General features: G+C 34.9%; 2 protein-coding genes across 14 annotated transcripts in view; both read right to left on the bottom strand.

The window, feature by feature from the left end:
• The window catches only part of aldob (aldolase b, fructose-bisphosphate), a 509131-nt gene that overhangs the window by 414487 nt on the left and 68260 nt on the right, over nt 1-26384 (bottom strand). The gene's annotated exons all lie outside the window — the stretch shown is intronic.
• Nucleotides 1-26384, bottom strand: part of ctbp1 (C-terminal binding protein 1) — a 59613-nt gene that overhangs the window by 10000 nt on the left and 23229 nt on the right. For 8 of the 13 annotated variants that reach the window (XM_068213242.2, XM_073921591.1, XM_073921593.1 and 5 more), the window contains 5 exons: nt 25953-26378; nt 18163-18317; nt 6456-6600; nt 6164-6370; nt 2386-2600 (listed from right to left, as the gene is read on the bottom strand). In XM_068213242.2, coding sequence (XP_068069343.1) covers nt 2386-2600; nt 6164-6370; nt 6456-6600; nt 18163-18317; nt 25953-25992 — 762 coding nt within the window. In that variant the 5' untranslated portion in view covers nt 25993-26378. 13 annotated transcript variants of the gene reach the window in all.

Below are 26384 nucleotides of genomic sequence, written 5' to 3'. Positions count from 1 at the left end.
TGACATAGATAAGCAAGCAAGATTATCATTTTTTCAATTGTCACACATCTCAGCACAGATATTGATATTGACTTTATGCAGCAGTTTAGCAAACAAAAGATGAACTCATTCTCGTTTATCCTAATTTACAATTTGTTTGTGATAATTACGGTGTTACTGCAAACATCATACATTTTAGCAAAATAGGTGCTTTATTATTAATGTTATTTTACACTAATTTCGAATTTACATTAGAAACCAAAAGTACCTTCAGGATCAAAAATGAAAAATTAAAAGTGCAATACTTTAATCCCAGTGCAAAAAAGTCATATATGCTTTGTCAGAAGGCTTGGAGTTTGTCCCTAATAATTAAGCTGTAATTATTTTAGATTTGTATTTGTAGTTTATAATGCATAATACTTTAAATATGCTTTTAAGCATTTTAGGCTAAATGAAGGAAAATGATGTCATTATAATTATGTTGGTGTATTGATATGAATATCTGAGTTTGTTTCGTCTGTATATTACACAGACATTTACACAGACATTTTTATATATGTTTGAGTGGTATTTTTAAAGTAGCACTGCGCAAAAAAAAAAAAAAACATTCATTCATTCATTTATTCATTCATTCATTCATTTTTCTTAGTCTTAATCCCTTATTTATCAGGGGTCGGCACAGCAGATTTTCCAGCATATGTTTTACACAGCGTATGCCCTTCCAGCTGCAACCCAGTACTGGAAAACACCCACACTCACAAGCACTCATCCACTATGGCCAATTTAGTTCATCCAGTTTACCTACACCATGTCTTCAGAAACCAGAGCACCTGTAAGAAGCCCACGAGAACACAGGGAGAACAAGCAAACTCCACACAGAAATACCAACTGGCCCACCAATGACCTTCTTGGTGTGAGGTGACAGTGCTAACCACTGAGCCACCGTGCCGCCTACATTTTTTTTATTTTTCCAAATAATTAAATTAAAATGAATGTTATTTCTAATGACTGATTTTTTTTTATCAAGACTGTAATAATAATACCAACAAAACCTGCTCAGCCTTTTGCTTATGGAAAAATAATAACTGGATTGTGTTTTTAGAGGCATTATGCAAGCAAACTTGAAAAGCTCAAAATGGAAAACATTTTAGTAGTTACCAGGACTGATGATGCTACGGAAATCTATGTTAGTGAAATGTAAAAACTTTATTATTAAATAAATATTAAAACAAATTTGAATAATGTTTTTTTAAAGACACATTTTAGACCTGTGTGTATTTTTTAAACTGAAACACACAGGTTTAAATTTAGCAGAGTAAAAATTTTGATTCTTTTTTTTTTAAATGAATCTATTCAAAGGCTATAGAATAAACTCCTGGTACAGGAGCCAATCATTGATCACTATAGACTGACATTTCTACAGCGGAAAAATTTGGCCCAGACGTGTGCTTTAATGACAGTTTGGTGGTCAACAAAAGCACTGGAATCTTAGTGAACACTTGCTTCACAGACGTAGAAAATATATCCACATAAAGCTTGAAATCTGCACTTTTAGATGTGCTCCACTAAAGTTTTTTGGTTTTGTAATCTGTATGAAATTAACGCGAGATACAGTCAATCTTGTCAAGCGCACATCAAATGACAACAACTACTCAAACTAACAAACTTGTAAACAAAGAATCGATGTCATTTCAAGAGGAGATTCGCAATCAAGATCAAGTTGTGCATTACTTCAGAAGACAAGTGAGACCAGACGATCCCTAATCAGAGGAGGATAATGTGTAGACCGGCCATAAATGAGGTTGGTCTCGTGATCTCGAGTGTGCATGCGCATTAGCTTGGACAACCCGAAAATATGCTGATTTTGATTGAATTAGATATTTAGAAACTAAGCTTATGAGACTGATGTTGTTTAATTTTATTAGTGATTCCAAATATTTAATGTAATCGTAAACATTTAGAGAATTTGATGTTTCCCCGTTCAGACAGAATTCCTGAGCATACTGCCCGAGAGACTTTTCAAAGATGGTCGTCGAGTGAAATGACTTTCCTTAGACAGACTTTGATCTATTTCAAACAAATCTAATGAGCCACTGATTCAATGATTGATTCATTAACACTACTTGTCACTTGCTTCGTTTCTAATTATGTCAACAAGTTTTGAACGAATCATTTGAATGAATAACACAATGAATTATTCATTAAGACAGGGACTTGCTGACACCATCTTATTTTTGGCATTTTTATTGTCATGATATTTCTCAATGACAGCCCTAACCAGCCAAGTAACAAAAAAACATGCTGCAAAAAACTGTGTAATTATTGTCATTTCAAAACCCCCCAATTATATTAATATTTTTGTTAGTATTGCACACCCCTATTTGCAGCATTGAATGTGTGAAGGACCTGTTTGATGGTGAAGTCATTGATCAGATGGTGGTTGTGCTCATTCAGACTGCAGTGTAAAGTGACGCAGTCGCTGTGGAAGAGCAGGTCCTGTAGGGTGTTGACTCTCTGCAGCCCCAGGGCTCGCTCCATCCCATCAGACAGGTACGGGTCGTAGAAGATCACACTGAAGCCGAACGCTTTTGCCCTCAGCGCCACCGCCTGTCCAACACGCCCTGAAGGGTACACACAGCATATCACTTTAACCTTGCCTTTAGGTGTTGTTGTATTACATGAGTTCAGTGCAATACCTGTCTACTCCCAAACCCTTGTCTACAACAAAACAGCTTGCACCAAAATATTTCATCCAAAAATGAAAAATTGCTCATTATTAAATCCACCTGAAGTGGTTATAAACCTTTATGAGTTTCTCACTATTGTTGAACACAAAAGGAACATGTAAATGTTAGAAACATGTAACCATTGACTTCCACCGTAAGAAAAACAAACAACTATGGAAGTCAATGGTTACTGCTTTTGTTTTTTGTTGACTTTTTTTAATATTTTCTTTTGATTTCAACAGAAGAAAAAAAACTTTTAGAACTGAATTTAATGAAGTGCATCTAAATGTAAATTTCATTCAACCTTATTGACATAATCTCAACTGAAGCATGAAGAAAGAGTGCGACATAGAGTAGCCCCCTTCCCTTTTTTAAAGAAGCCAGCATCATAGCTCTGACTGTGATGGTACACAACTTGATAAAAAAAACTGAAGTATGAATGAAAAAAAACAAAAACGTTGATCCGTTTAATTTACAAACTGCAAGTTTTGGATGTTTATATCAAGTTCATCATCTTCGAAACTTAAATTTTGTCACTGTTTTTGGAGCTTACTAGCTCATAGCTATCCTTAAAACAAACATACAGTACTGATACTTTCATCTAAAAAAAACTTAAAAACTTAAATTAAAACTATTTTAATTTTACAATAACCAAATTCTTGACGTTCAATTTTAAAACGGAACTTTTTCTGTGTAATGTGATTTTTGCATCATTACTTCACTCTTCAGTGTCATACAATCCATCAGAAAAGCATTCTGATCAGCTCATTTGATTCTAAAGATATGGTATCATGATTATCAATGCTGTAATCTATTTTCTGGAAACTAAGTTATGGTTATATTATAAAAATAGTTTTTTTTAGATTTCTTTTAAAAACAAAAAAAAAGTTTAAAGTAACATGATTTATTTAAAACAAAGCTATATTTTCAACATTATGGAATGTCTTTACTGCCACGTTTAAACAATGTACGTTTTCTTCCAGAATCAAGTGTTCATTTATTTTAAAATAAATCTTATTTATCCTGTATAGAAAATTTTAAATAACCAAAAGTTATTAATAAAGAAAAATATTAGAGAAAATGAACACTGCATTAAACGCCTTACAAATTGATCATAAAAAAGACAATCTTATTTTTAAGCATTGACATCTGTATCACTTTCTTTTTATCCTGTGAACAGTTCTTCAGGCCCTGTCTACACCTGTTATTTAAGAGGCATCTTCATGGATCCGATTACAAGTGGATGAGTGAGCCTGTCTACTTTTGTGATTGGTAGGGGAAAGTGCATCAAAACAACTTATTCATACTTCCGTGCACTGCACCAAAACACTCATCATCTAAATCACAGTTGCAACCATATCCTACACATTCACTTGCTTTGCTGCATAAATTGGTTTGTTCATTCAACAGTACTTGTGTGTCCCCCTGTGTTCTTGCAAAAGCAGGAAAAAAAAGAGCCAAAAGTGTCGATGAAATGCAAACAAATTTGGAACAGTTTCCACTTAATAGCAAGTGAAAACGATATTGCATCTCTGTTCAATTATGTGATTTTATAACTACATATGCACCATAATTGCATGTGTTTTGTTGTTTGCAGGAGTCTATTTACATTTACAGACACTAAAATTGCACAAATAAATACAAATACTTTATATCTCATTTAGGCCAAGTTCAGACTACACAATTTTTATATACAAGACATTCGTAAACAACAAATAAGCGATCGCAATGCATTGTTTAATTGTACCTTTTCATATAGCGTGCCATAATGCATGACAACTGATTAGGGCTGCACAACATTATTGTAATGGCGATGAGAGTATACAATACATGCATTTCAGATATGTGGGATAAATTACATTTCATTTTATGCATCTGCTGTTTATCTAAATTTGACATATCAGATAGGGCCTTACTATCTCCATCCCCGACCTCCCCAGTAGTTCCTGTTCTGCAATTTTACCAAATAAATTACAGTATGTGCATTAAAAAAGGCATGTGATTTTGATATAAGAGATCATATGAGGATAAAAAAATGAGTGAAATGGACAAACCAGCAGGCTGTGCACACTGTTACCCATCTAAAATGTTGTTTTGGTCATTCTAAAACGCCTGCACCGTTTCAGTATTAGTGTTATTATGTTATTAATGACCTCCAGAATCAAGAGCGTCTGTGCTCTGCGTCTCACACCTTCAAAAGTCACACCGCATTCATTGCGTGTCAGGATTGCAAGTAATTTATTAAATAAAGAAAAGATTGACGCAGCTTCTTCTACTGCAGCCAATTCAGTTTTTGATATTTGGTGCCAGTTAATCAGGAAGTGCCGATTTTTTTTGCTTTGACTCGTTGGTTGGAAACACTGTTTTATTTGCACATCTTTTATGCGATAATCCAGTTTTGCTTATTCAATTGAAATGGTCATTTAATAGATTTTCTGCATTTGCACTCATATTGAGATTTCTATGAAAACTACTACTAGTTGAATTGAACTTGTTAAAGTAAATGTGAATATATACTAACTTTTCCCCTTTTTGTTGTAGCTTTACAAAAAAGAAAGATACTGAGAACAATTGCCAGTAAAGCCGGTAAAGTTACCCAAATTGTTTCTGCTGCTCTTACCCTAACTGTTAAACTTTTGCAATAATTGGTTGGGACAGAATAATAATATTTATTATTATCATTATTATGACTATTTAAATGTCAACATGCTAATTTTAACAGCCACATATATATTTCAGCAGTTGTATGAAGCAAAAAACGTTCTGATTTGCATTATCACTGGCAACAGTAATGCTTGAAATATAAACATCAGGTCTGTTGTCCTAAGATGCATAATTTGTTCTTGTGTTTAAATGTTGAAACAGCCCTCCTGTGAATTGTCAGTTACTAAAATGGCCCCCCACCAATTTGAGTTTGAGAACCCTGATTTAAAGGCTTAATTAGGCAAGTTAGGGTAATTAATATAGCAGTAGTTTCTTCAAAATATATATATATTGCTTAAGGAGACTACTAAGATTGATGTTATTTTTCTAAATGATTTGATTTTAATATTTTTATTTATTTAAATTTACTTTTATTCCAACCGAAAAAAAAAAAAAAAAGACTTTCTCCAGAAGAAAAAATATTATAGGAAATACTCCAAAAATGTCCTTGCTCTGTTAAACATAACTGAAATATTTATTTTTAAAAATAATTCACAGGAGGGCAAATAATTTTCACTTCAACTGATAATCGTTTTGAATAATCGTGATTACAATTATGACCGAAATAATTGTGATTATGATTTTTGCCATAATCGAGCAGCCCTAGTTTCTATATATTAATACAAAAAACGCATAGGAAAATTTCTGACTTCAGCGTGCAAAGACCTTAAGAGATTGGACCTTAAGAGAATACACAAGGAAGTAGATCAGGCTTCATTCTGATATTCAAAATGTATTTAAGTGAGACAACGCACCCAGTCCAATGATTCCCAGTGTCTCTCCTCTGATTCGGGCTGCTCCAGATGCGACCTCCCGAATCTGTTCCACACTCTGGACTCGCGTGCCTTCCCGGAGAGCCTGGTGCAACCAGGTGGTGCGTCGGTAGAGATTTAGGATGTGACACATGGTGGAGTCTGCAGTCTCTTCTACTGATGCTGCTGGCATGTTGCAGACGGCAATACCTGCAGATGTGGAGAGGTTACGCTCCTAATACAGAAAATAAACACACTGCTGTCGAGCATGTGGGATGTAATGGCAAGGCATTACCTAAGTCTCCAGCAGACTTTATGTCGATATTATCAAAGCCGCTCCCAATGCGGACAATTATACGAAGTGCTTTGAACTTTTCCAGGTCCTCCCTCATAAGGGTGATTGTGTGGTACATGAGAGCACCCACTGCTTCATTTAATACCTGAGAGAGGAGACAGAAACTACAGTCAGTCTATGCAAAGAAGAAAAAAAATGTATAACTCCCAATATATAATGTATCTCAAGAACAATACTTTATTTTAAATATTTCTGATTGCATACAATGTAGACTGCACTGCAAGCTTTAACAACTTTTAGAAGATTAAGCTATGCAAAGACATTAAATTCATACTCTAGAGTTTCTTCTACACATACATGTTCTACACACACAGATACATACTTATATATTCATTCTTTTCATTTTGGCCATAATATATTTTCCATTTTATTAAATTTTATTTTATTTTATATTTTATTTATTATATTTCATATTTTATTTAATTTTCTTTTATATTTTTAATTTAATTTTCTATATTTTTTCTTTTACGTTTTATATATTTTATTTTATATTTATATTATTTTTATATATTTTATTTAATTTTTTATATTTGTTTTATATTATTTTAGGGGGTTGTCAGTGCGTCTGTAACAACATGCAACAAGCTATAAATTTGTCTGACTTATTCTGCAAAAAAAAAACAACCGCCTGGATGTACTTTATCCTGCTTATTACATCACTACATGCATCTTTTAGTCTACTTCACTTTGTCTGGCAGGTCCTTTTTTAAGTGATTACTTAAAAGCGAACTGGTGTGGCAGTATTTAGGCCTGGGTGTGGCTAGAGAAATTGAACTCAGGTGTGACAAACCAGAGTGATAAACAAGGAGCAAACACTTTTTCACACAGGGTGATGTAGTTTTCTAATTTGGTTTCCCTTAGTAATTAAAACCTTCATTTTAAAACTGCATGATGTGCTTGTTAAACTTTGGCCAATATTTCAATTTGTTTGATGATCTGAAACATTAAAATGTGACAAACATGCAAAGAAAAAGAAATCAGTAAGGGGGCAAACATTTTTTCACATCTCTGTACAGTACAGGAGGTTGTTATCTGGGAATAACATACCATGGAATGTTGTGAAAAACTAATTAGAATCAAGTATTATTATATTATATTATATTATATTATATTATATTATATTATATTATATTATATTATATTATATTATATTGTTGTTTTTTTGACTTGGGTGTTCAAAATAATAATATAATATAATATAATATAATATAATATAATATAATATAATATAATATAATTCTGTCTTCATTTAAATCAAAATAAAATAATAAAATCATGAATGTGGCAGTGCGTTTTCTCATAACACAATAATTCACGATTTTAAATCTCATGAGAAAATCCTGAGGTGAACTCTTAATTGGAAACTATTACAACATTCACTACACGTCTCCAAGATGTTTCACTGTTAATATGACTTAACATGATGCCACAAGTTTTCACTCTGAATACAAACTTCACTCTACAACTTCACTAATGACACTTCATGTTGATTAATCAGTTTACTTGAATACGCTTGACATAATCTAATAAACCGTCAAATTCAGGAGAAACACACAACAGAAGTAGATTTACCACATCATAACTCTGCTGATGAAAAACATAATTTGCTTTGACACAGATCAAGAACAATCTCAGCATTAAGCAGTCAGTGTTGGTTTATAAGCTACAACACAATGAAATTTAAGCAAACATTTTTTTACAGATTTAGTAGACAGTTTTCTTGTCACTTCATCATCCGCTAATAATTCCTCTCCCAGACAGACAATTGATTTTACATCTCGAGGAGACTGAATCATCAGTGGACTAGCTAGAACTGAACAAAAAGGAATAGAAACCATCAAAGTTCAAATGGTTTCCACTACAAGTGAAACTGACATACCATCAAACTCTAAGTATCAAAACCAGACAGTTTATTGAATTAAAATGCATTTAGGGGCATATTCCATCAAAATGTTTTGGTTTTGACAAGCCACCAATAAAAGGCAAAAAAATACAAGTGAAATGGAGACTGATCAGAATGAAACAGCAGACATAGAAAGAAATAAAACGTAACAACAACAACTTAATTTAATTTAATTTAATTTTGAGAGGGTAAATATGTTTTTAAGAGGTTGCCATTTAAATCATTAAAAAAAATACCACCAAACCAAGAGCATTTTATCCTTTTTACCTTAAAACAAATACTTAGTATTCTCAAGCCACTGTGAAATACTCGATTTATCTAAAGACATAAAATCAATCGTCTAGCCAATAAAATGAAAGAAAATGCAGATTTTGAGGATCTTTTGGTCTACTTCACTTTGTCGGGAGTAATATTTAGGTGATTTCTTGATTGTGAACATGTGTGGGGGTATTCAGGCATAGATGTGGCTACAGAAATTGAACTTTGGACCAGAAATTGTGTGATGAACCAGAGTTAAGTTACGTTTTAACTGGGAGAAAACACTTTTTCACATAGGGCTATGTAGTTTTATAATTTGTTTTCCGATTGTAATTAAAAACGTTTAGATGGGTCTAAACCTTGGGGAAGTCAAAGACTGCAGTAGTGGATCAGATCTCCATTTTGAAGTTTGAATATTTTGGACATAGTCTTCTTCTTTTACATTCATTAAAATCCACTACAAATTTTATTGATAGAACTTTGAGGATGTTTCTATTGTCGGTTTGTTTATGTTGATTTGACGCAATATAGAAATATAAATGACTTGAGACTGTACAATATCTCTCCAATCAACAGCGGTGGATTAAAAAAGTGCAATAAGAAGGCTCTTTGTAGGTTTGTGGTAAGGGGCAGAAAGGCAGTGCCATCTGTCTGTGTAGGCCTGGGGAGTGTTCTTTGAGAATCAACCTGGCAACCGCCCAAAACCACACAAAACTTGCCAAAAGCAATCGGCAAATCAGCAGAAAAAACGCACAGGCCACAGCAAACATCTGAACGAGCATAAACGCCTTCAGAAGGAGTAAATATTTATATGACACGGAATTAAGCGATTTGTGTTGAGAGAGAATGAGTTATGGTATTTTCTGGCTGGTCTTTTGCATGAAGCCAGTTGAATGAATGGAGCAAAGGAGTTTAATTTAGGTTCATGGGTAGTGTGAAAGTGAAAACAGTAAGACAGCAGTAAATCAGGTTTCATTGTTCATTTTTTCCCCCATTTCATTTTGTTGTGTCATTTTGCTCTATGTGTACGGACACAATGGTTCCCTTGATCTTGCTCCAGTCTACAACACTTGTATGGGTCATTGGAGCTCATTTTAACCACAATTCACTTTTTCATTCAAAACGCAGAGATTTTTCTGAAATTATACATCTGCCTATGCATTTAACTGAAAAAAAAGAAATAAACTTAACTATGTTTTATAAAAAATAAATATAGGTCAATAGTGTAAAATGGGATTTATAACAATAAAATCTCTCCAGGATTAGGTAGAGCAAAAATCACTGGATGATAACATATAAAAAGACTATTTAGGGATCATGATGTAGCCCCATAACACTAAATAATTTTCATTTTAAACCTTTTTCACTAGGGCTGCAAAATATATTGCTACAGCATTGATATCGCAATGGGCGCATTCGCAATGGTCACATCGCTAAATATACAATTTTGTATGTAATTACTGTGTTTTTATGATTTATTTGGACTGTTTCTAGTGCAAATATCTACATTTCAAAGCAAAAAAAAAACATTTACTTACCCAACTGGCAGACAATTTTTACTTGTTTTAAAAGAAAACTCAAAAGTTTTATTAATTTGATTCATTTTAAAGTTCAATTTGAAAACAAAACAGTATTTTTTACTTGATCTAAGAATTGTTTATAAAAATTTTTTTTTTTTTGTATTGTGTTTATTGAATTTCTGTTCCTGAATACTGTTATGCTTCCCAAAAAAATTATCAAATAGTGCTATACAAACTATCTTGGGAAACTAATATATTGTAATATTTATCAAAGAAAAATAAAATATTGCAAGATCAGGCTTTTGCAATGTAGTGCAGCCATCATTTACCAATCTGTCAAAGATATAATTTTTTTTTTATCTAGGGGTGTGAACATATTATATATTGAATAATGAAGACTTCCGTATACAGGAAACTAATATTGAATATAAAATGATTCAATAGTTTCTCGTGATAATGAACATACAAATTATTGTAGGAACTTCAAAACATTATGAATAATTACTTTCCATTTAAACTTTTTGTTTAACAAGTGTTTTTTAATGAATATTCACATTGTATTTCACCGGTGTTTATAAGAGAGCCAAATGCTTCTAGATCAATTGGTCAGCTAAATAGTTCATAACATTTCCACATGTCAATCTGGCCTTCTACATTCTGAAATTTTGAGTAAAAATCCTTTGACTTTTTATTGCGCTGTTGTGTATTAAAACTATGTAATGATTAGCATTACATTTTTTAACTAAACTAACATTGAAAACTACCAAAGCTTTCATTAATCTTAGGGGATGCTAATTTCTTAGTTATTGCCTAATAAATCATAGTCGTGATCTGATTACTAGTAATAATTGATTTATTAACTAGTGTTAATAACTAATACAATTCTGTTGTATTTTTAAATTAATATTAAAATAGAAAAGTTCATAAACCTGTCTTTTTCTTACTCTTGATTTGAATCTATTAACTAACCTTCACTAATGAGATTTCATTGTAAAGTTGAAACATTTGTTTACTCTGAACATGTATATACAATAAAACAATACACTAAGTATTGTTACGTATTATACCTGTTTTTTACAGATTAGGTCAATATCTTGATAATACTGTATATTGACAAAAGCTTCAACAATTAATCAGTCAAACAGCAGGGAAAATAAGTATTGAACGCATCATGTTTTTTTTTTATTTACAATAACAAAGGACAGAGAGTCGCTGAACAACTTCAGAGAGAATTCAGCTGCTGTCTGGGCTTTCCCTTCCTTTCTACACCTCCCTTTCTTCATGTGTTCAATACTTTTTCCCTATGTCATTTAATTTTCTTAAGCATAACTTCATTTGTAAACTAATTTATTTGTTTTGTTTGCATATTTGGATTTCTTTGGTTGTGGGGAAAATTTAAAGTCAACAGCACCTTTAGAAATATGTTTTCTAAGCAAAAACAGTGATGTGTTCAATACCACGGCGAATGAAGTTCTGCACAAGACTTTTGGCCAGCGGAGAAATTAAAATGGTCGTGCCCAACTGAGTCTGGTTCTCTCAAAGTTTTTTTTTTTTCTTCACTCCCATCAGGTGAAGTTTTTTTTCCCTCTCCGCTGTCGCCACTGCCTCGCATGGTTCAGGATTGGTAGAGCTACGCATCGATGAATTGGCTCTTCAGTGTTTGAACTCTCAGTAATGATTAAATCACACTGAACCGAGCTAAACTGAACTGAACTTAAACACTAAAACCTGAACCACACTGTTCCAGTTACTGAACCACACTGTTCCAGTTACTATGACCATTTATGTGAAGCTGCTTTGACACAATCTACATTGTAAAAGCGCTATACAAATAAAGCTGAATTGAATTGAATTATTTTCCTCGCTGTATGCTTTATTTATAAACAAATCAGTTGTTTCAGACTAGAACCAGTTTGTTGCAGAAGTTATCTAAAACATTAAAGCAGATATTACTGTCACTCAATCTATTAAATGCATCCTGACAAAATAAAAACATTAATTTCTTCAAAACTACTTTAACTTTTAACAATATTATTGAATGAATCTAAAATAGTTGTCAACGTTTATTTATCTAATTAAAATGTCTAGTAGAGTGTAGCTAAATTCATATACTGTGCCTTCTGTTATTGTATCTGTCTCAGAGTTCATGCACGCATTTTCTACATACAGACATACAGTACAACACTGAAGTCAGATGCAGTTCATTCACTGCTGAGAAACAGGTCAAACATTATTCGTTGTGATGACTGACAAAGAGCAATGTGTTCTCTCACAATGAAACATCACAACAGTACTCAACGCATTCCGCCCATCCAGTCTTAACAAATGCAAAAGAAAATGATTGATCGATAGCTGTGAGCAAGTGAGATAGAGAATGAAATAAATAAATCACACAAAGTACAGCGGGGAGGATGGCTGCGAGATTTCATCACACTACCCAGTGAATTCATCTAATGAATCATTCTACTCATTTCTGGCAAAAAAAAAAACAAAAAAAAAACGCTCACAGCCTCATAAATATTACCCCATTGTGCAAGCTACTTTTTTTGCCTTGGAGATGAAGTGCTTTTTCCATGTAACAAAGCCAAAGAGGCTCCATCATGTTGAACCAGAGGGATCTATGATGTATTGCAGATCCATACCGTAACATATATTACATGATATATTCATCTGTGTAAACCGCTGAAGAAAAAAAAATACCACTCCACACAGTTATCATAAATCTTATAACACTTGAACAGCATTCACAATGAATTGCAATTCTGCAAAATGAAATATCCTTAGTGAAATCGTGGAAATTAATAGCCAGAAATGTGTTTTATTCGTTTGGATTTGATGGATTAAAAAAAGTTTCATGGTTTTTCAACCCATACAACCTTTAGGCCCGTGCACACCTAGATGTTTTTTGCTCGCATTTTCCGATGACGTTTCACGTCTCGTGACTAAATAAAGGGCGTCAATGTGATTGTGCACACCAACGTGCAAAACGCCATGCGCAAAAGCATCAATTAAAAAAAACGACTCATGCTTGTTTTTTTGTTTTGACGCGCCGCTTCAAACCTTCTCCACTAATCAGATTGGCACTTTTGTTCAAGTGCATGGAGCTGCTGAAGTTACAGTAAACAGCACTTGGAGGCGCTCAAGTGCAAAACCGTCAATGCGAGCGCACATTGAAGAAGATGCCCACAGGCGATATGAACATTTATCTGAATGCACTGGTGAACAATGATCATTTCTTCATCGCTTAAGCTGGAGCTGCTGCTTGAACCATCCAAGCTTGATCGAGTCACCTGAACTTAAACAACAAGTGTGTAAACTTTCTCTCCCCCTTTTCCTCTGTGTCAGAAGCTTAAAGTTGTGTAGCGCCATTTAACGTCAAGGAGTGATTTTTCATGCTCTTCTGAGTGACGCTAGTAAAAATCGCTTGGGTTTGAATACGGAAAAAACCTCTCGTAAAACGCTGTCGATAAATACAAATGAAAAGTGTTCCGGTGTGTGGGAGCCTTTAGTTGCAAGGTTATTATAGTTAACGAAAATAAACAAAATAAATGCACTTGACAAAACATTTTCGCTAACTGAAACCAAAATAAAAACGAGTTTTTTTTAAAAACTAGAACTAACTGAAACTGTATTGTGTACATGCAAAACTAAAACTTACTAAAATTATAGCAAAAACGTCCTTCATTTGTCTGAATTGTCAAATCTGTTTACTTCGCGCTGCAAGGTGTTTGACCCGTAACGATTACAGCAACTGCCATTGGCCAGATCCAGACAGTCTTCTTCCAGTCATCTTCTCTGTTGCTCTCACAACAAAAACAATGACTTGACAGGACAGCAGCACGGAGACAACATTAAATACGACTTGAGCAGACACTTAAAAGTATTATTTAACCCATTTGTGCTTAATAATGGGTTTTATATCAGTATTACTGATCCTGATCGTGACCGAACTGTTCTTTTTAACAGGATTTTATCATACAATATTTAATCTGATGATTTTGAATCTTGTACCTAACAAATATACTAATTAACAAAAAACAAACAAAAAACTAAAACTGACAATGAAAATAATAAAAACTAAACTAAAACTAAGCAATTTTTTAAATATAAAAACTAATAAAACTAGTAAATTGGCCTCTAAAAACTAATTAAAACTAACTGAGTTTGAAAACAAAAAGTCAAAACTATTGAAAAATCCAAATCTAGTATAACCTTGCTTAGTTGTGCCAGCATAGATGAAAAAAAAAACATTTATTCAGCAGACCATCTTATCCAATGCAATGTAAAACAAAAATAATACAACATCAAAGCATTTCACACTTATAAATAGTTAACACTTGATTATTCAAATCATATTTAAATATGGACCTTTTATGACGCGTGTAATGGTCATCATAATCTATAATCCTTGAAAGTTTTTAACATTTTGATTTTTAAAAAAAACGTATGAACATTTATGAATGTATTATATCATCTTTACATCAAATTATAAAAAAAACTATAATATATAATTAACTATAATTATAAAAAATTACCGCTAATTGCCATCTTCAGTCTCACAATATTTTTTTTCCTTTTTCTGAAAGTCTCAATAACACCATTGTGTAATTTTTTTTTATTATGTCATTTGCATGTATGCAAATGTATATATGTACGTACATATGCTGTTTTGTAGGCTGCATTGTTATTATCTGCCTAGTTGATGGAGGAAAATGAAAACAAATCATTAAATATATTTGGGGGAAAACAGTGGGTTATTCTAAACCCCAGATGAAAAAAAACTTGCTTCATATTTTACACTGCTCACAATTAACCCAGAGTGAACCGTTAATTCTGGGTTTTCATGCACCTATGCTTTACATGATATTTTCCAAAACCCTGGGTTAACATCTTAATTTGCAAATCTGAAGGGAGCATATAAACTCTTTACATTTGAGAAAGAATGAGATCTTAGGATTATTTTCCAGTGTTGGATTGCAGGCAGAGGGGCATCCGCTGTGTAAAACTTATGCTGAAAAAGTAGGCGCTTCATCCCGCTGTGGTGACCCCTGAAGAATAAAGAGACTAAGCTAAAGAAAAATGAATAAATGAGATCTTATGAATTAATACATATCAGCCACTAATTCACCAAAGTCTACAAATATTTAAAAAGCACTATAAGATCAAACCTTGTATCCTCATATTTTAAATTCCCAACTGCTATCAAGATTTTCCTGAATTAACTTTTTAGACTGCAAAGGTAATAATTAAACCTACTACCTACTAAACCTCCTACACTCCAACTGATGCATTTTCCATCGGCCCTTGGCATTTTTCTCTTAAAATACTAAAGCAACCACTGACAATGGAAACACAACACATAAGCAAAATGTGCTGCGTTTCCATGACTGTCCAAAGCTCATGAACATAAAAGCACACGACTAGCAGCACATTGTTTTACACTGCCCACTTCACACCACAATGTAGAGTTAAGGCTGCGTGTCCACCGAAGCGTTTTTTTCTCAAGCTGAGTGCTTGTTTTTTGTTGCCGTTCATGATTGCAATTTTTTTTTATCGCCTAGCAAAAGCAGTGCAAGTTAAAAACACAGCACCCATCAGTGTCACTTTTAAGCTAGCTGTCCGATCACAGTGGAGTAGGGCCAGGACACAATCACACGACTGTCAACAAATAATCTGCTAAAGACTCTTAACTTAATGGTAAAGTCGGGATACTCCTAATCATAGCAAGCAATGGAAATAAACGATGGTTTTTAGAAAAGTGCTTGCATTTCTGCAAAAACACTTCGGTGGAGACGCAGCCTAAAGGGCCGATCACATTGAACATGCTTTTCCGCTCCAAAAACGCAAGGAGCACTACACTGCCTTTATTGTTGACAAGAAAAAAAGAAGCACGGTGCGTTTTTTATGTCGCTAGGCAAAGACTAAATCAGCTGCGTATTGTGCGCTAGTGTTGCTGTTGATATTAGTATAATTTTTATATTTAATAGTATTTTGATATTCAAGATTTGTGAGTCATACAACTGATAACTCAAAACAGCAACCACAAGTCTCTCCTCCATCTTTAAAAGTCTCCGTAGTTGTCTTGACAACACAAATAGTGCAGGCACCTCAACAGAAACCCGCCTCTGCTTTCAATTGATTGGAAAAAGAAAAAGATTCAACTGACGTAATTGAGGCGCAGCAGGCGGTTAAACCCTCGCGGCCGTTAGTAAATCATTCAAAAAAGGTACTTCTCAACACAAAAAAGCGTGTTCGCTGTGATCAGCCCCTAACACTGCTAACCATGTTCTTAGTGAAGGATTTCAAACCCTCAGGAAGAAATGCTTATGCGTGAAACGTTCCTTTAGACAGGTTAAAATTACATTCGGAATATAATCAGAATCAGTTTTATTACCAAGTGTGCTTCACACACACAAGGAATTTGTTTTAGCTACAGAATCTTCCATTGTACATAAAGTGACAAGTGACAACAAAAAATAAATATGAAAAAAGACGATAAACATTAAACAGAGATGCAGTTAGTCAAGAAATCTGGATGTTAACTTGTATGTAAAGATTTGTTATAAATGTACAGGTTATAAGGTGCTGTGTACAAATGCAAATGGAGAAAGTATTGCATTGTATATTGATAAAAGGTGCTGTGTATGAGAAAGTATTGCACATATTTTTTGCACAGTTGGGGGATATTTAACTGTTCATAAGGTAGATGGCCTGAGGAAAGAAACTTTTCCTGTGTCTGGCTGTTTGTGTGCTTGAATAGTAGTGCACTACATATCGGTGACCATATCGGTATCGGTCGATAAACGTTGATGTCTAACGTAATTGTTATCAGGTTGGTAGGAAAGTGAATTATCAGCAAAAAAACGATTACTTCTTCCAACTTTTTATTGTGTGCTGCTGGGCATGGGGATTTGATTAGTGCCTTCTACATTACACAGCATGCTACATGCAGCACAGCAGATACACACTTAAGAAACTTTTTATACTAAAGGAACAAATAGATTTCAGCGAAGTGGAAGTTATTCACTGAGAGAAAAAATAAAGAAAAACAAATTCCGATTTTTAGATCCTTTTGGCAAAAGATCTAGATGTATATAAGTAGTTTCTTTGTTTTTAGTAAATGTTTTAAGTAAAAATAAATAGTATTTATTTCTGACTATCAAGACCTGTTTTAATCTGCCTATTTATCACTTATTGGCTTTCAAATATAAATGCTTAGATATCTGTATCACGCAAATGTCCTTATTTAGAATGGAGATAACCTATGATTAATGTCGACATTAATCCGGATACATTTGAAAAATGTCCAAGCACATCCACACTATCATTTGCAAAAGCTTCCCAAAGTTGGTCATCCACACTGAAACCACAGAAAACGCTTTTATTGTGCATGCTTCAAGATGTAAAACGCTTTCTTTGACCTTGCTTCATGTCTGTATAGTGATTATTTAACTTTCAGCTCTTTGATACGTTGAGGCCAAATGTCAAAGCTCCAAAAAGCTCCCCCTTTTTTAATAGGCCAACAGTGATACAGTTGTTGCTGTGAGTAAAATGGGAGTACAAAGTTGCAAATGCAACAACACAACAGTAATTCCAATACAGCAGTTTTGAATAAACATCCAGTGTCCATCAAAGAAAGAAGCATGTGCAAACAAACATTAACTTTAAACAATGCAGTCAAAATGGAAAGCATCCAAAACAACTGCTCTACAGTGTCATCCACCATTTTATCTAAATTGGTCACATGACTAAAAATGCGTAATCTTTTTCCTATTTAAAATGTATCCCTTTTATAGAGTGTTTTCAAAAAGATTGATTCAAAAAGACCACAAATTCTGTCTCGGTATGAACGGAAAGCCAAAAACGGATAAGAATATGTTTAATAGAAAACATATTAGTGTGGAGTACATTTGTTAAAAAATTTGAACAAAACTAATCGTAAACGAAACTGCATTTGAACATTTACCTTCTCATGGATCTCCTGAGTGGACTGGGCATCGCAGAACGCCACAGTGGCCACGTCCTTCAAGATGGGCATCTCCACCGTACAGTCCCGTCCATCTAGCAGGGCCACCAGAGGACGAGGGTGCATGGGGCCATTCATTATGGGAGGCCTGATGCCTGCAGACAGAAATAAATCAAGTGTTACACTTCTTGAACTTGCGCTTAAGTATGTTTACAACTAATTCACACTGTACAGACGGATGCCAACCAATGCAGAGCAATCACCAGATTATAGTGTCACGTTTCAGCCACTTTACACCGCAACAAACGCTAAACGAGCAAGTCCATTCCACTAAAACAAGCACGGCAGATGTCAGCGCGGTTAACACGCTGATCTGACAAGACTCCATGTAGAGTCTGTATGAATCTTTTGTAATGAAAAAAAGGAGACATGCTACTACTTGGCTCGAGGCACAAACCACAAATATTGAACGCCATAATATAGTTATTATGAAAAGATCTTTAAAATAAAGTGACTCATAAGCACAGAAAAAGACATCACAGTGTGTTAGCATCTGGTTGACTGATTCCTGCCTTTATTGCTCAATATTAAAACCGTTTTTTCATGTTTTGGAGCAGCTACTACAGAAAGAGAGCTGTTTTGGCTTTTATAAGGACACATCGAGAGAACTAAGGCAGATATGTTCCTGAAACCAAGACCTTTTTAACATAAAATTGTTCACAGGAATTAATTGATTGATTATTGATGATACCATTGGGTGAAAAATTTCAAAATATTTCCATTTTTCCCTTGCACTGCACTAACGAACAGCGCGTAAAACATGTCAATTACTGGTCAGTCACATTTGATCAAAACAAATGGTTATACAATTACCTGGCTATAATACATAATAAAGCACACACTTAATACTGACTAATTTATACAACAACTAATGGTATCATGAGGAAATCCACACGTGCTTGTGTAAATCAGCTTTAATGAAAAACAATGGACTTCTAATCCTAATGTAACTGCAGCTGATGCAGAACAGATGATGTGTAATAAATGAATGAACACCTGTTTCATTTTTCTGTCTTCGCCTCAAGCTGTGCTATTATAAGCTCTGCTCCGCATATTATTTACTGATCTAAGACCACCAACATTTCCAATATATACACTGGGTTTTTCCTAAGAGAATTACAGTAACGGCTACTGCCAGACCCAAAGTGATGTTCAAGCCTTGGTCATGTATTTAATTACGTTTAATAACATTAATGCTATCCTCTTTAAATAAGATGATGTTTTATTTGATAAGATTGCAAGAAAAATGTTAAATGTGTTTTTAAGCAGCAAAAATGTTATGATCCGGATACCACCTCCACCTTTGATGACTGATCACTACAAACTCACTTTGACAAATATTGCAGCTGTTGGAAAACATAATGTACTTCTGAGGCTTTTTCAGGCTAGAATGTTAGAATTAGATTGCAACTATGCAGTTAATTTATAAGTACAGTGCCTATTTTAAATATTTATAATTTCGGGGATACAGTACAGCACGTCAGCATCCATCAGACTGTCATCCTAAGCAAAGCAAAGACAGTGGACATTCCACCACAAGAAGGCAACAGAGACTGCATAATAAGTTGTTAGAAAAAAAAAACTTGGCATAATTTCAAACTACAGCTGATCAAATCATTATAAAAGAGGGGAGTGACACTTTAAGTCAATCTCTCTCTTTTGTATGTTGTAGTGCTGTAATTATACCATAATAATCTGGTAGTATTTGCTTTGCTTTGGCTTTTTTAGGGTTAATTATTGTGATACTGTGGCAAGGGAGGCGAGCATGAGTAATTAAAACACTCCAACTACTTACAAACGCAGAAACCCTGCACAATTCACTGCTTGTGAGTTTGCTGGACAGTCTTTCACTGACACTAAACAGCAGAAGGCCCTATTTCACTGTGATTGAGAAAATGAAAGTAAAATCCATTTCTCTCTCTTTCACTCACACACACACACACACACACACACACACACACACACACACACACACACACACACACACACACACACACACACACACACACACACACACACACACACACACACACACACACACACACACTCTGTGGACTTTTGACCTGTTGACGTGACTTTTCACGATTTTAATTTAACATTATTGTATAAAATTATTTATGCAATGCATGTTATTTTTCATTTGATTGTTATTTTTTGAATTTAATACTGTTAAACTCCACAGTAAAAGCACTGTTTATTTAAAGAGCCCATATTATGGGTTTTTGAAAATTCCCCTCCATGTAGTGTGTAACACAGCTCTAAGTGAAGTGAAGTATCCAGCTTAGGCTTAAATCTGTTAGTGTACAGTGTTTAAAACTGTTGATTCATCTATAAAAGAGTCGACTCATAGTGCTTCAAACGAGTCGCCTTGATACCGAGTCATTAGGTGTTTCGCCATGACGTACGAACGAAACCAATTTATTCACGTGCACGCGCAAACCCGGGAGATTTCAAACCTGAGGCCCCGCCCTCTGACGCAGAAACCCAGACACACACACACACACAAACATGCCGGTCGATTGAAGTCACACTGCAGATAGATATTATATCGAGTCTCTACTCAAAGATGAAACATCAGCATTATAACCAAGCAGTTGGAAACTACTGGAAACTTCTGCAAACTACATGCTACAAAGAATACTTCATCTGCGTTTGTTAAAGGAAGGATCAGTAGAGTAACTTACTGCTGGACGTCAGGATGGGTTGCTTCCTCCATTTCTCAAGTGTAAGTACGTGCGATTAAAGTTGTTGCCTCGTTGACTCTAGCTTGCAAATGTATTTAGTTGTGATTTGTTACTTGTAACCGCGTGTACTGTATCCGGTTAACTGGCTATATTCTCTTATCGCGTGCAAAGTCACGTTAAAAACGCGACGCGTGCTGCTTTGTTTACGCAGCTCCGTGGACGAGGGTAGTGTGTGTGTGCGCGTGCGTTGTCGTCCGGAGGTATGCGTGTGTGTTTGTGCGTGTGTGTGCGCGCGTTGTCGTCCGGAGGTGTGAGTGTGTGTTTTTGTGTGTGTGTGCGCGTGCGCGCGCGCGCGCGCAAAGACGAGGGCAATGTGTGTTTGTGTCTGTGTCTGTGAAAAGAGCAGAGTAAAACAAGCTATGTGATCTCCTCAACAGTTTTTGGAGTTTTTGCTCAATAAAATAGTTAATCGTCTGAATTTTCAAGTCCATCGACTGTATTTACATTGACCCACTGAAAAACATAGCTGTTTACAGTTTACATTGTTTTGTTATTCCTAGTTATGTCCTTATTGAATAAGTTATGTGGAAGTCTGCTACATTTAGAGAAAATCGCTTCTGCTTTACAAAAATAAATCATTTAAACCATTGTTAAGTTGTAGCATTCTCAAGGCTTCATGGTATTGCAGTTCCTTGCTATCTTTTACTATCAAACATTTTTTGTATTCAGTCAATGTTTGTAATGTCGATTCATCTCTGATGTGGCAGGTTTAAATCCTTGCAGAGAAAATGAATGAGAAAAAATACTTCCTGATACAGGCAGCTGAAAAGGTGGGCAGTTACTGCTGTATTGACATTGGCGATAAGTTTGCCGCTTGGCTGAGTATAGCAGAAGCTGGCATTCTGCCTGGTGTCAGTTTAAAAAACAACATCGACCAATAGATTTCCAACTGCTAATTCAAAATTTGGGGCCAGTAAGACCCAAGTTTAAAAAAAAAGTTACTTTTGCTAAACCAAGGCTGATTCATTTAACCAACTTTGTGTAAAAACAGTGATTAGAAATGCTATCACAGAAACTATTTTACGTTTTTTTATTATTATTATTGTTATTGTGAAGTTTAATATTCATCAGCCTTTACTTCAGTATTCAGTGTCATGTCATTCTACAGAAATAACTTTAACATGTCGATTTGGAGCTTAAGAATCATTTATTATTTTCATGATCTTAATAAAATTAATCTTCTGTGTAGTCAATAGCTGACCCAAGTTCGGGTGCCAGCTTAGCGACCTTTTCCTTTCCTTCACTCCCAATTCACTTCCTGTTAGTCTGTGATGTGCTGTTCTATTACAATAAAGGCCAAAATACATCTTATCAAAACAAAGCATGCCGCCTTTTGTTTCTGTTGAAACCATAACATATTTATTCAAGATTCTTTGATGAATATATCAAACAGAAATCTTTTGAAAAATTGTAACTGTCATTTTCATCGGTTTAATGTGTCTTTGCAGAATAAAAGTATTAATTTCTTTGAGAAATCATACTAATGCCAATTTTTGGAAAAATAATATGAATAAAAAAACCTGGCCTCATTCAAGAACCGAGTTCAAAAGTTAAAAAGGTTACTACACTGCCATATAACACGAACTTGTATAATTTTAGGTTTAACCAAAGTCCCTTTATGTGTATTCTAGAGTCTTTGGTCTAACTAAACTTTTAAATGAAGCAGATATTAATATTTTTATGGAAGCCATGATATTTGTTAACACTTATTGACAGTCAGAATAACTGTATTTTTGTGAATATCATAAATAACGTTACTGTCATTATTTGCTTGTTAAGTTGTGACGTATTGTATAGAAAATAGTTTCCAGGTCCAAGCCACAACTCATTTGCACAGAAAATATTTGTTTATTACCCCATTATCATTACACATTAAAGTGAATTTAATCTAAAATCATGGTGTACATGACAGTCTCTGGACTTACTGCATCACAGACACCAATATTTTAACAATTTATAAAAAGATTTTTTGGCAATCTGACATATTAGGCATGGATATACACAGGGTTTATACACATTTTTACTATTAAAATTTCAGGACTTTTCCAAAACTTTAAGGTAAATATTCATGATGTTTTATGTAATGTCTATGTACACGTGGTAAACAAGAAGCAAAATGTATGTTCAAATTTATTACAGCATATCAACAAATGTGTGACTATCTGTGTAGTTTATATTAAGTTTTACATCTGCAAAATAGTTTTTAGAAAGTATCTTGCTGTCCGTGTGAAAATATTTTAGAAATGTTGGCTTGTGTTATAAATAATAGTATATTGTATTATAAATGAGCCTTTAGCACCCACAGTATCTTACCTCTGTAGTAATTAGAGATTGTTTCGGGACACACCACTCAAAATGTTTCTTGAATTACGATGAACGCCAGTGAACGAGAGGCGAAGCTAAAACTGTGAGTTGTGAAAAGACAACCAGCGCAATTGTATTTAAAATTTACTCGATATTATTATCTCAATTATATTCAAGTACACAGATATTTGGTAAACACATTTTCATGAATTTTCCAAAACATTTTGGGTTTTTTGTTCTTCCAAAAACTTTTCCAGGCCTGGAAAATCCCTTGTCCATATCCCATGACTTTTCCTAGGATCGTATAAACACTGTATTGTGATCGGGATTTTTCAAAAGTATTACATTGCTTTGTAAACCTTTATTATTATAATTTGTTGAGTCTCCCCATACAGTTTGATTTAACGATTGGACCCGGAATCCACTTAGCGTGACATCACACTTAACAGAGAAATTCATCAGTTTGTCCTTGATGAAAATAATGTTTTTGAATGGTACTTTTTGAACAGTAATATATCAGTTTCCACAACAAATACGAAACAGCATTTTCAACATCTTCCATGGTAACAAACCAGCATATTAAAATGATATTTGAAGAATCAGACTGTAGTTATGATGCTGAATATTCCGCTTTGAATTACACAAATAAATTACATTTTTAAAAATAAAAAAATATTTAAATAATATTTCATAAAACTTGTTTTTATTGTATCGTTTTTACTGAAAAAAATCTAGCCTTGATGATCAAGACTTTCGGCTACATTGAAATCTTAACGCAAACTTTTATAAATAAACTAACACTGAAATTAGAATCAATTTGATTTAAGAAATAGAGAATGAGCAAGTTTATTCCTGCACCTCAAGCATAACATGATATTCAGCATCTTTTAAAAGGGAGACATTTAACTATTTTTTAATAATATACTCACAAAAGAACAATATGTGCACCTGTGACCTCTCCCAATCTTACCATACACAGCCTGGCAAGTGCAGACATGGTGTAATCATGCCCATAAGACACAGACACACCCACTCCTGCTCTCAGGGTAGTCTCTCACACACACACATGCACACATTTACGCACAAACAAGAGCTTTTACCTCTGTGGGGAGATCCCTCACTTTCGAGCATCCGTTCCCATACACAACCAGCTGTTTTTTCCATTTGTAATGAAGGTGAACTTTTACAACCATGAATTATGTGTCAGTGACATCTAAACTACCCCAGCAGGATCCGATTATCTTCGAACACAGCCACTGTTATTTTCTTTTTTATTTCTCTGATTAGGACAAACTAGCAACGACAGTCGCACATGCATAAAAGCTTGGGGATTAAAAGCTACAATTAAAAAAAACACAGCTTGCAAGATCACAGGTAAATCAAGCACTGGAGGAAAAAAGCAAAACACATGGCGCTTTCTCACACCATACACAGTTCTGTCAAAATCCCTCGGCGCTCTGTTCATATTGCCCTGCCCCGAGGGTGATCTGGATCTGTTTGAATTAGCTAGTTCATAGCAACAAGAACCAACAGGGTCAGTCACACACCGAGTCTAAAGACCTCGACTGCCCACGGGCGATAATTCAAGCTGACATGCCCCCTTTGTTGCCTTCTGGTGAAAATGAAAGCCAATTTTAAATCCCAACCTCTCATTCATCGGGCGAAAAGAACAAATCAGTTTTTTTAATGACTCGGTTTTACTAGTCACAAAGTGAGCAGGGGTGAATCCTATTTTTCGTAATTCTTGGAAAGCAGGTGTAATTTCCTGGGAACGTTTTGAGAATGTTCAAATAGAGGAATCATAGGAGTATATCGTGAATTCCGTTTGTCTGTAACTTTTAATAGGCAGCCTCCTGAAAATCTATGAAATATGAATTAAATTATGTTCTCGTCAGATCAGAAGATCCAACGTGAATCAAATTTGTCTAAGATTGATCAATTAAATAGAGGAGTCACTTGAGTATATCATGAATAGCGTTTGTCTGTAACTTTCATTAGACAGCCTCCTGAAAATCAACGAAATATGTACGAAAATATCTTCTCGACAGATCAGAAAGATCCAAAGTCAATCAAATTTGTCTAAGATTAACCGATTATAACGACAATTATCTACGGTTCAACAATAAATCTGTTACCTAGAATTACGCAACTATTTCCATGAAAACCCTAGTCTAAGTATTCCTGCTTTTTGACTTTTCTAGCATAAGAATTTCTTTCGAAGAGAGCAAAATTAGGAAGTAAGTCAAGGCCGGAACTGGAAGCCACATTTCCACTGCACAATGTGCGGGAGGGCCAAAGGAGAGAGAGAGAGAGAGAGAGAAAGAGAGAGAGAGAGAGTCATGTCCTTGCCAACCCCTCAAATTTTCCAGAGGGGATAGTGTGTGTGGTTTTTTTTATCTTTCGAGCTTGGAAAGATTCATGCAGCTAATAAAGCGAGCCATCAGCCCTGTCTCTGGGATGAAGAAAGCAGAATGCGAGCGATTGTACGTGGATGAATGGTTGAGATGAAAGATAATAGGAAAGAGGGAAAAGCGGAGCACAGAGGAGGGGAGGAGGAAAGGAAGAGGGGGAGGGGAAGCCAGAATACTGTACGACAGCCGAACCAACTCAAATATTGCCTCACGTATCCGTACAACACTTCTGACGCGTGGCCCCCATGCAGAAGGAAAGGTAAACGTTTACCTAAAGGCAAGCCTTTGTTCAGCAAGTGTGAGCTTCCCATCTCTTAGGATCCGCCAGAAAAACGAGCGTGTCTCCTCAGCAAGGCATTCACCAAAATCCTCAGCATATGGCGGCTACTTCAATTTTCTTATTCCTTCTTTTCTGTGAGTAGCTAGCTTCAACACGCACGCTGCCACCCCTCCTTGTGTTTCTCTTTCTCTCCAACTCCCTCTCTCTCCCCCCCAGCTCCCTCACTTTCTATTTCGACTCTCTCACTCGGACAAACACGCATGCACACACAGAAAGCAAGTGTCACTGCATTTATGGGAGTGGGAGAGCGAGAGAGAGAGAGAGAGAAAGAGAGAAAGCGAGTGCGAGGTGGCTACAAGAAACACTGAAGAGGAATGGGGTGGAGCCAGTGCTCTCGCAAAATTGATCTTTTGTTTCCTGAGA

This window comes from Danio rerio, chromosome 14, assembly GCF_049306965.1.
Source record: "Danio rerio strain Tuebingen ecotype United States chromosome 14, GRCz12tu, whole genome shotgun sequence".
NCBI classification, from domain to species: Eukaryota; Metazoa; Chordata; class Actinopteri; order Cypriniformes; family Danionidae; genus Danio; species Danio rerio.
Note: the sequence above shows the minus strand (reverse complement) of the source record. Positions and strands in the feature narration are given on the sequence as shown.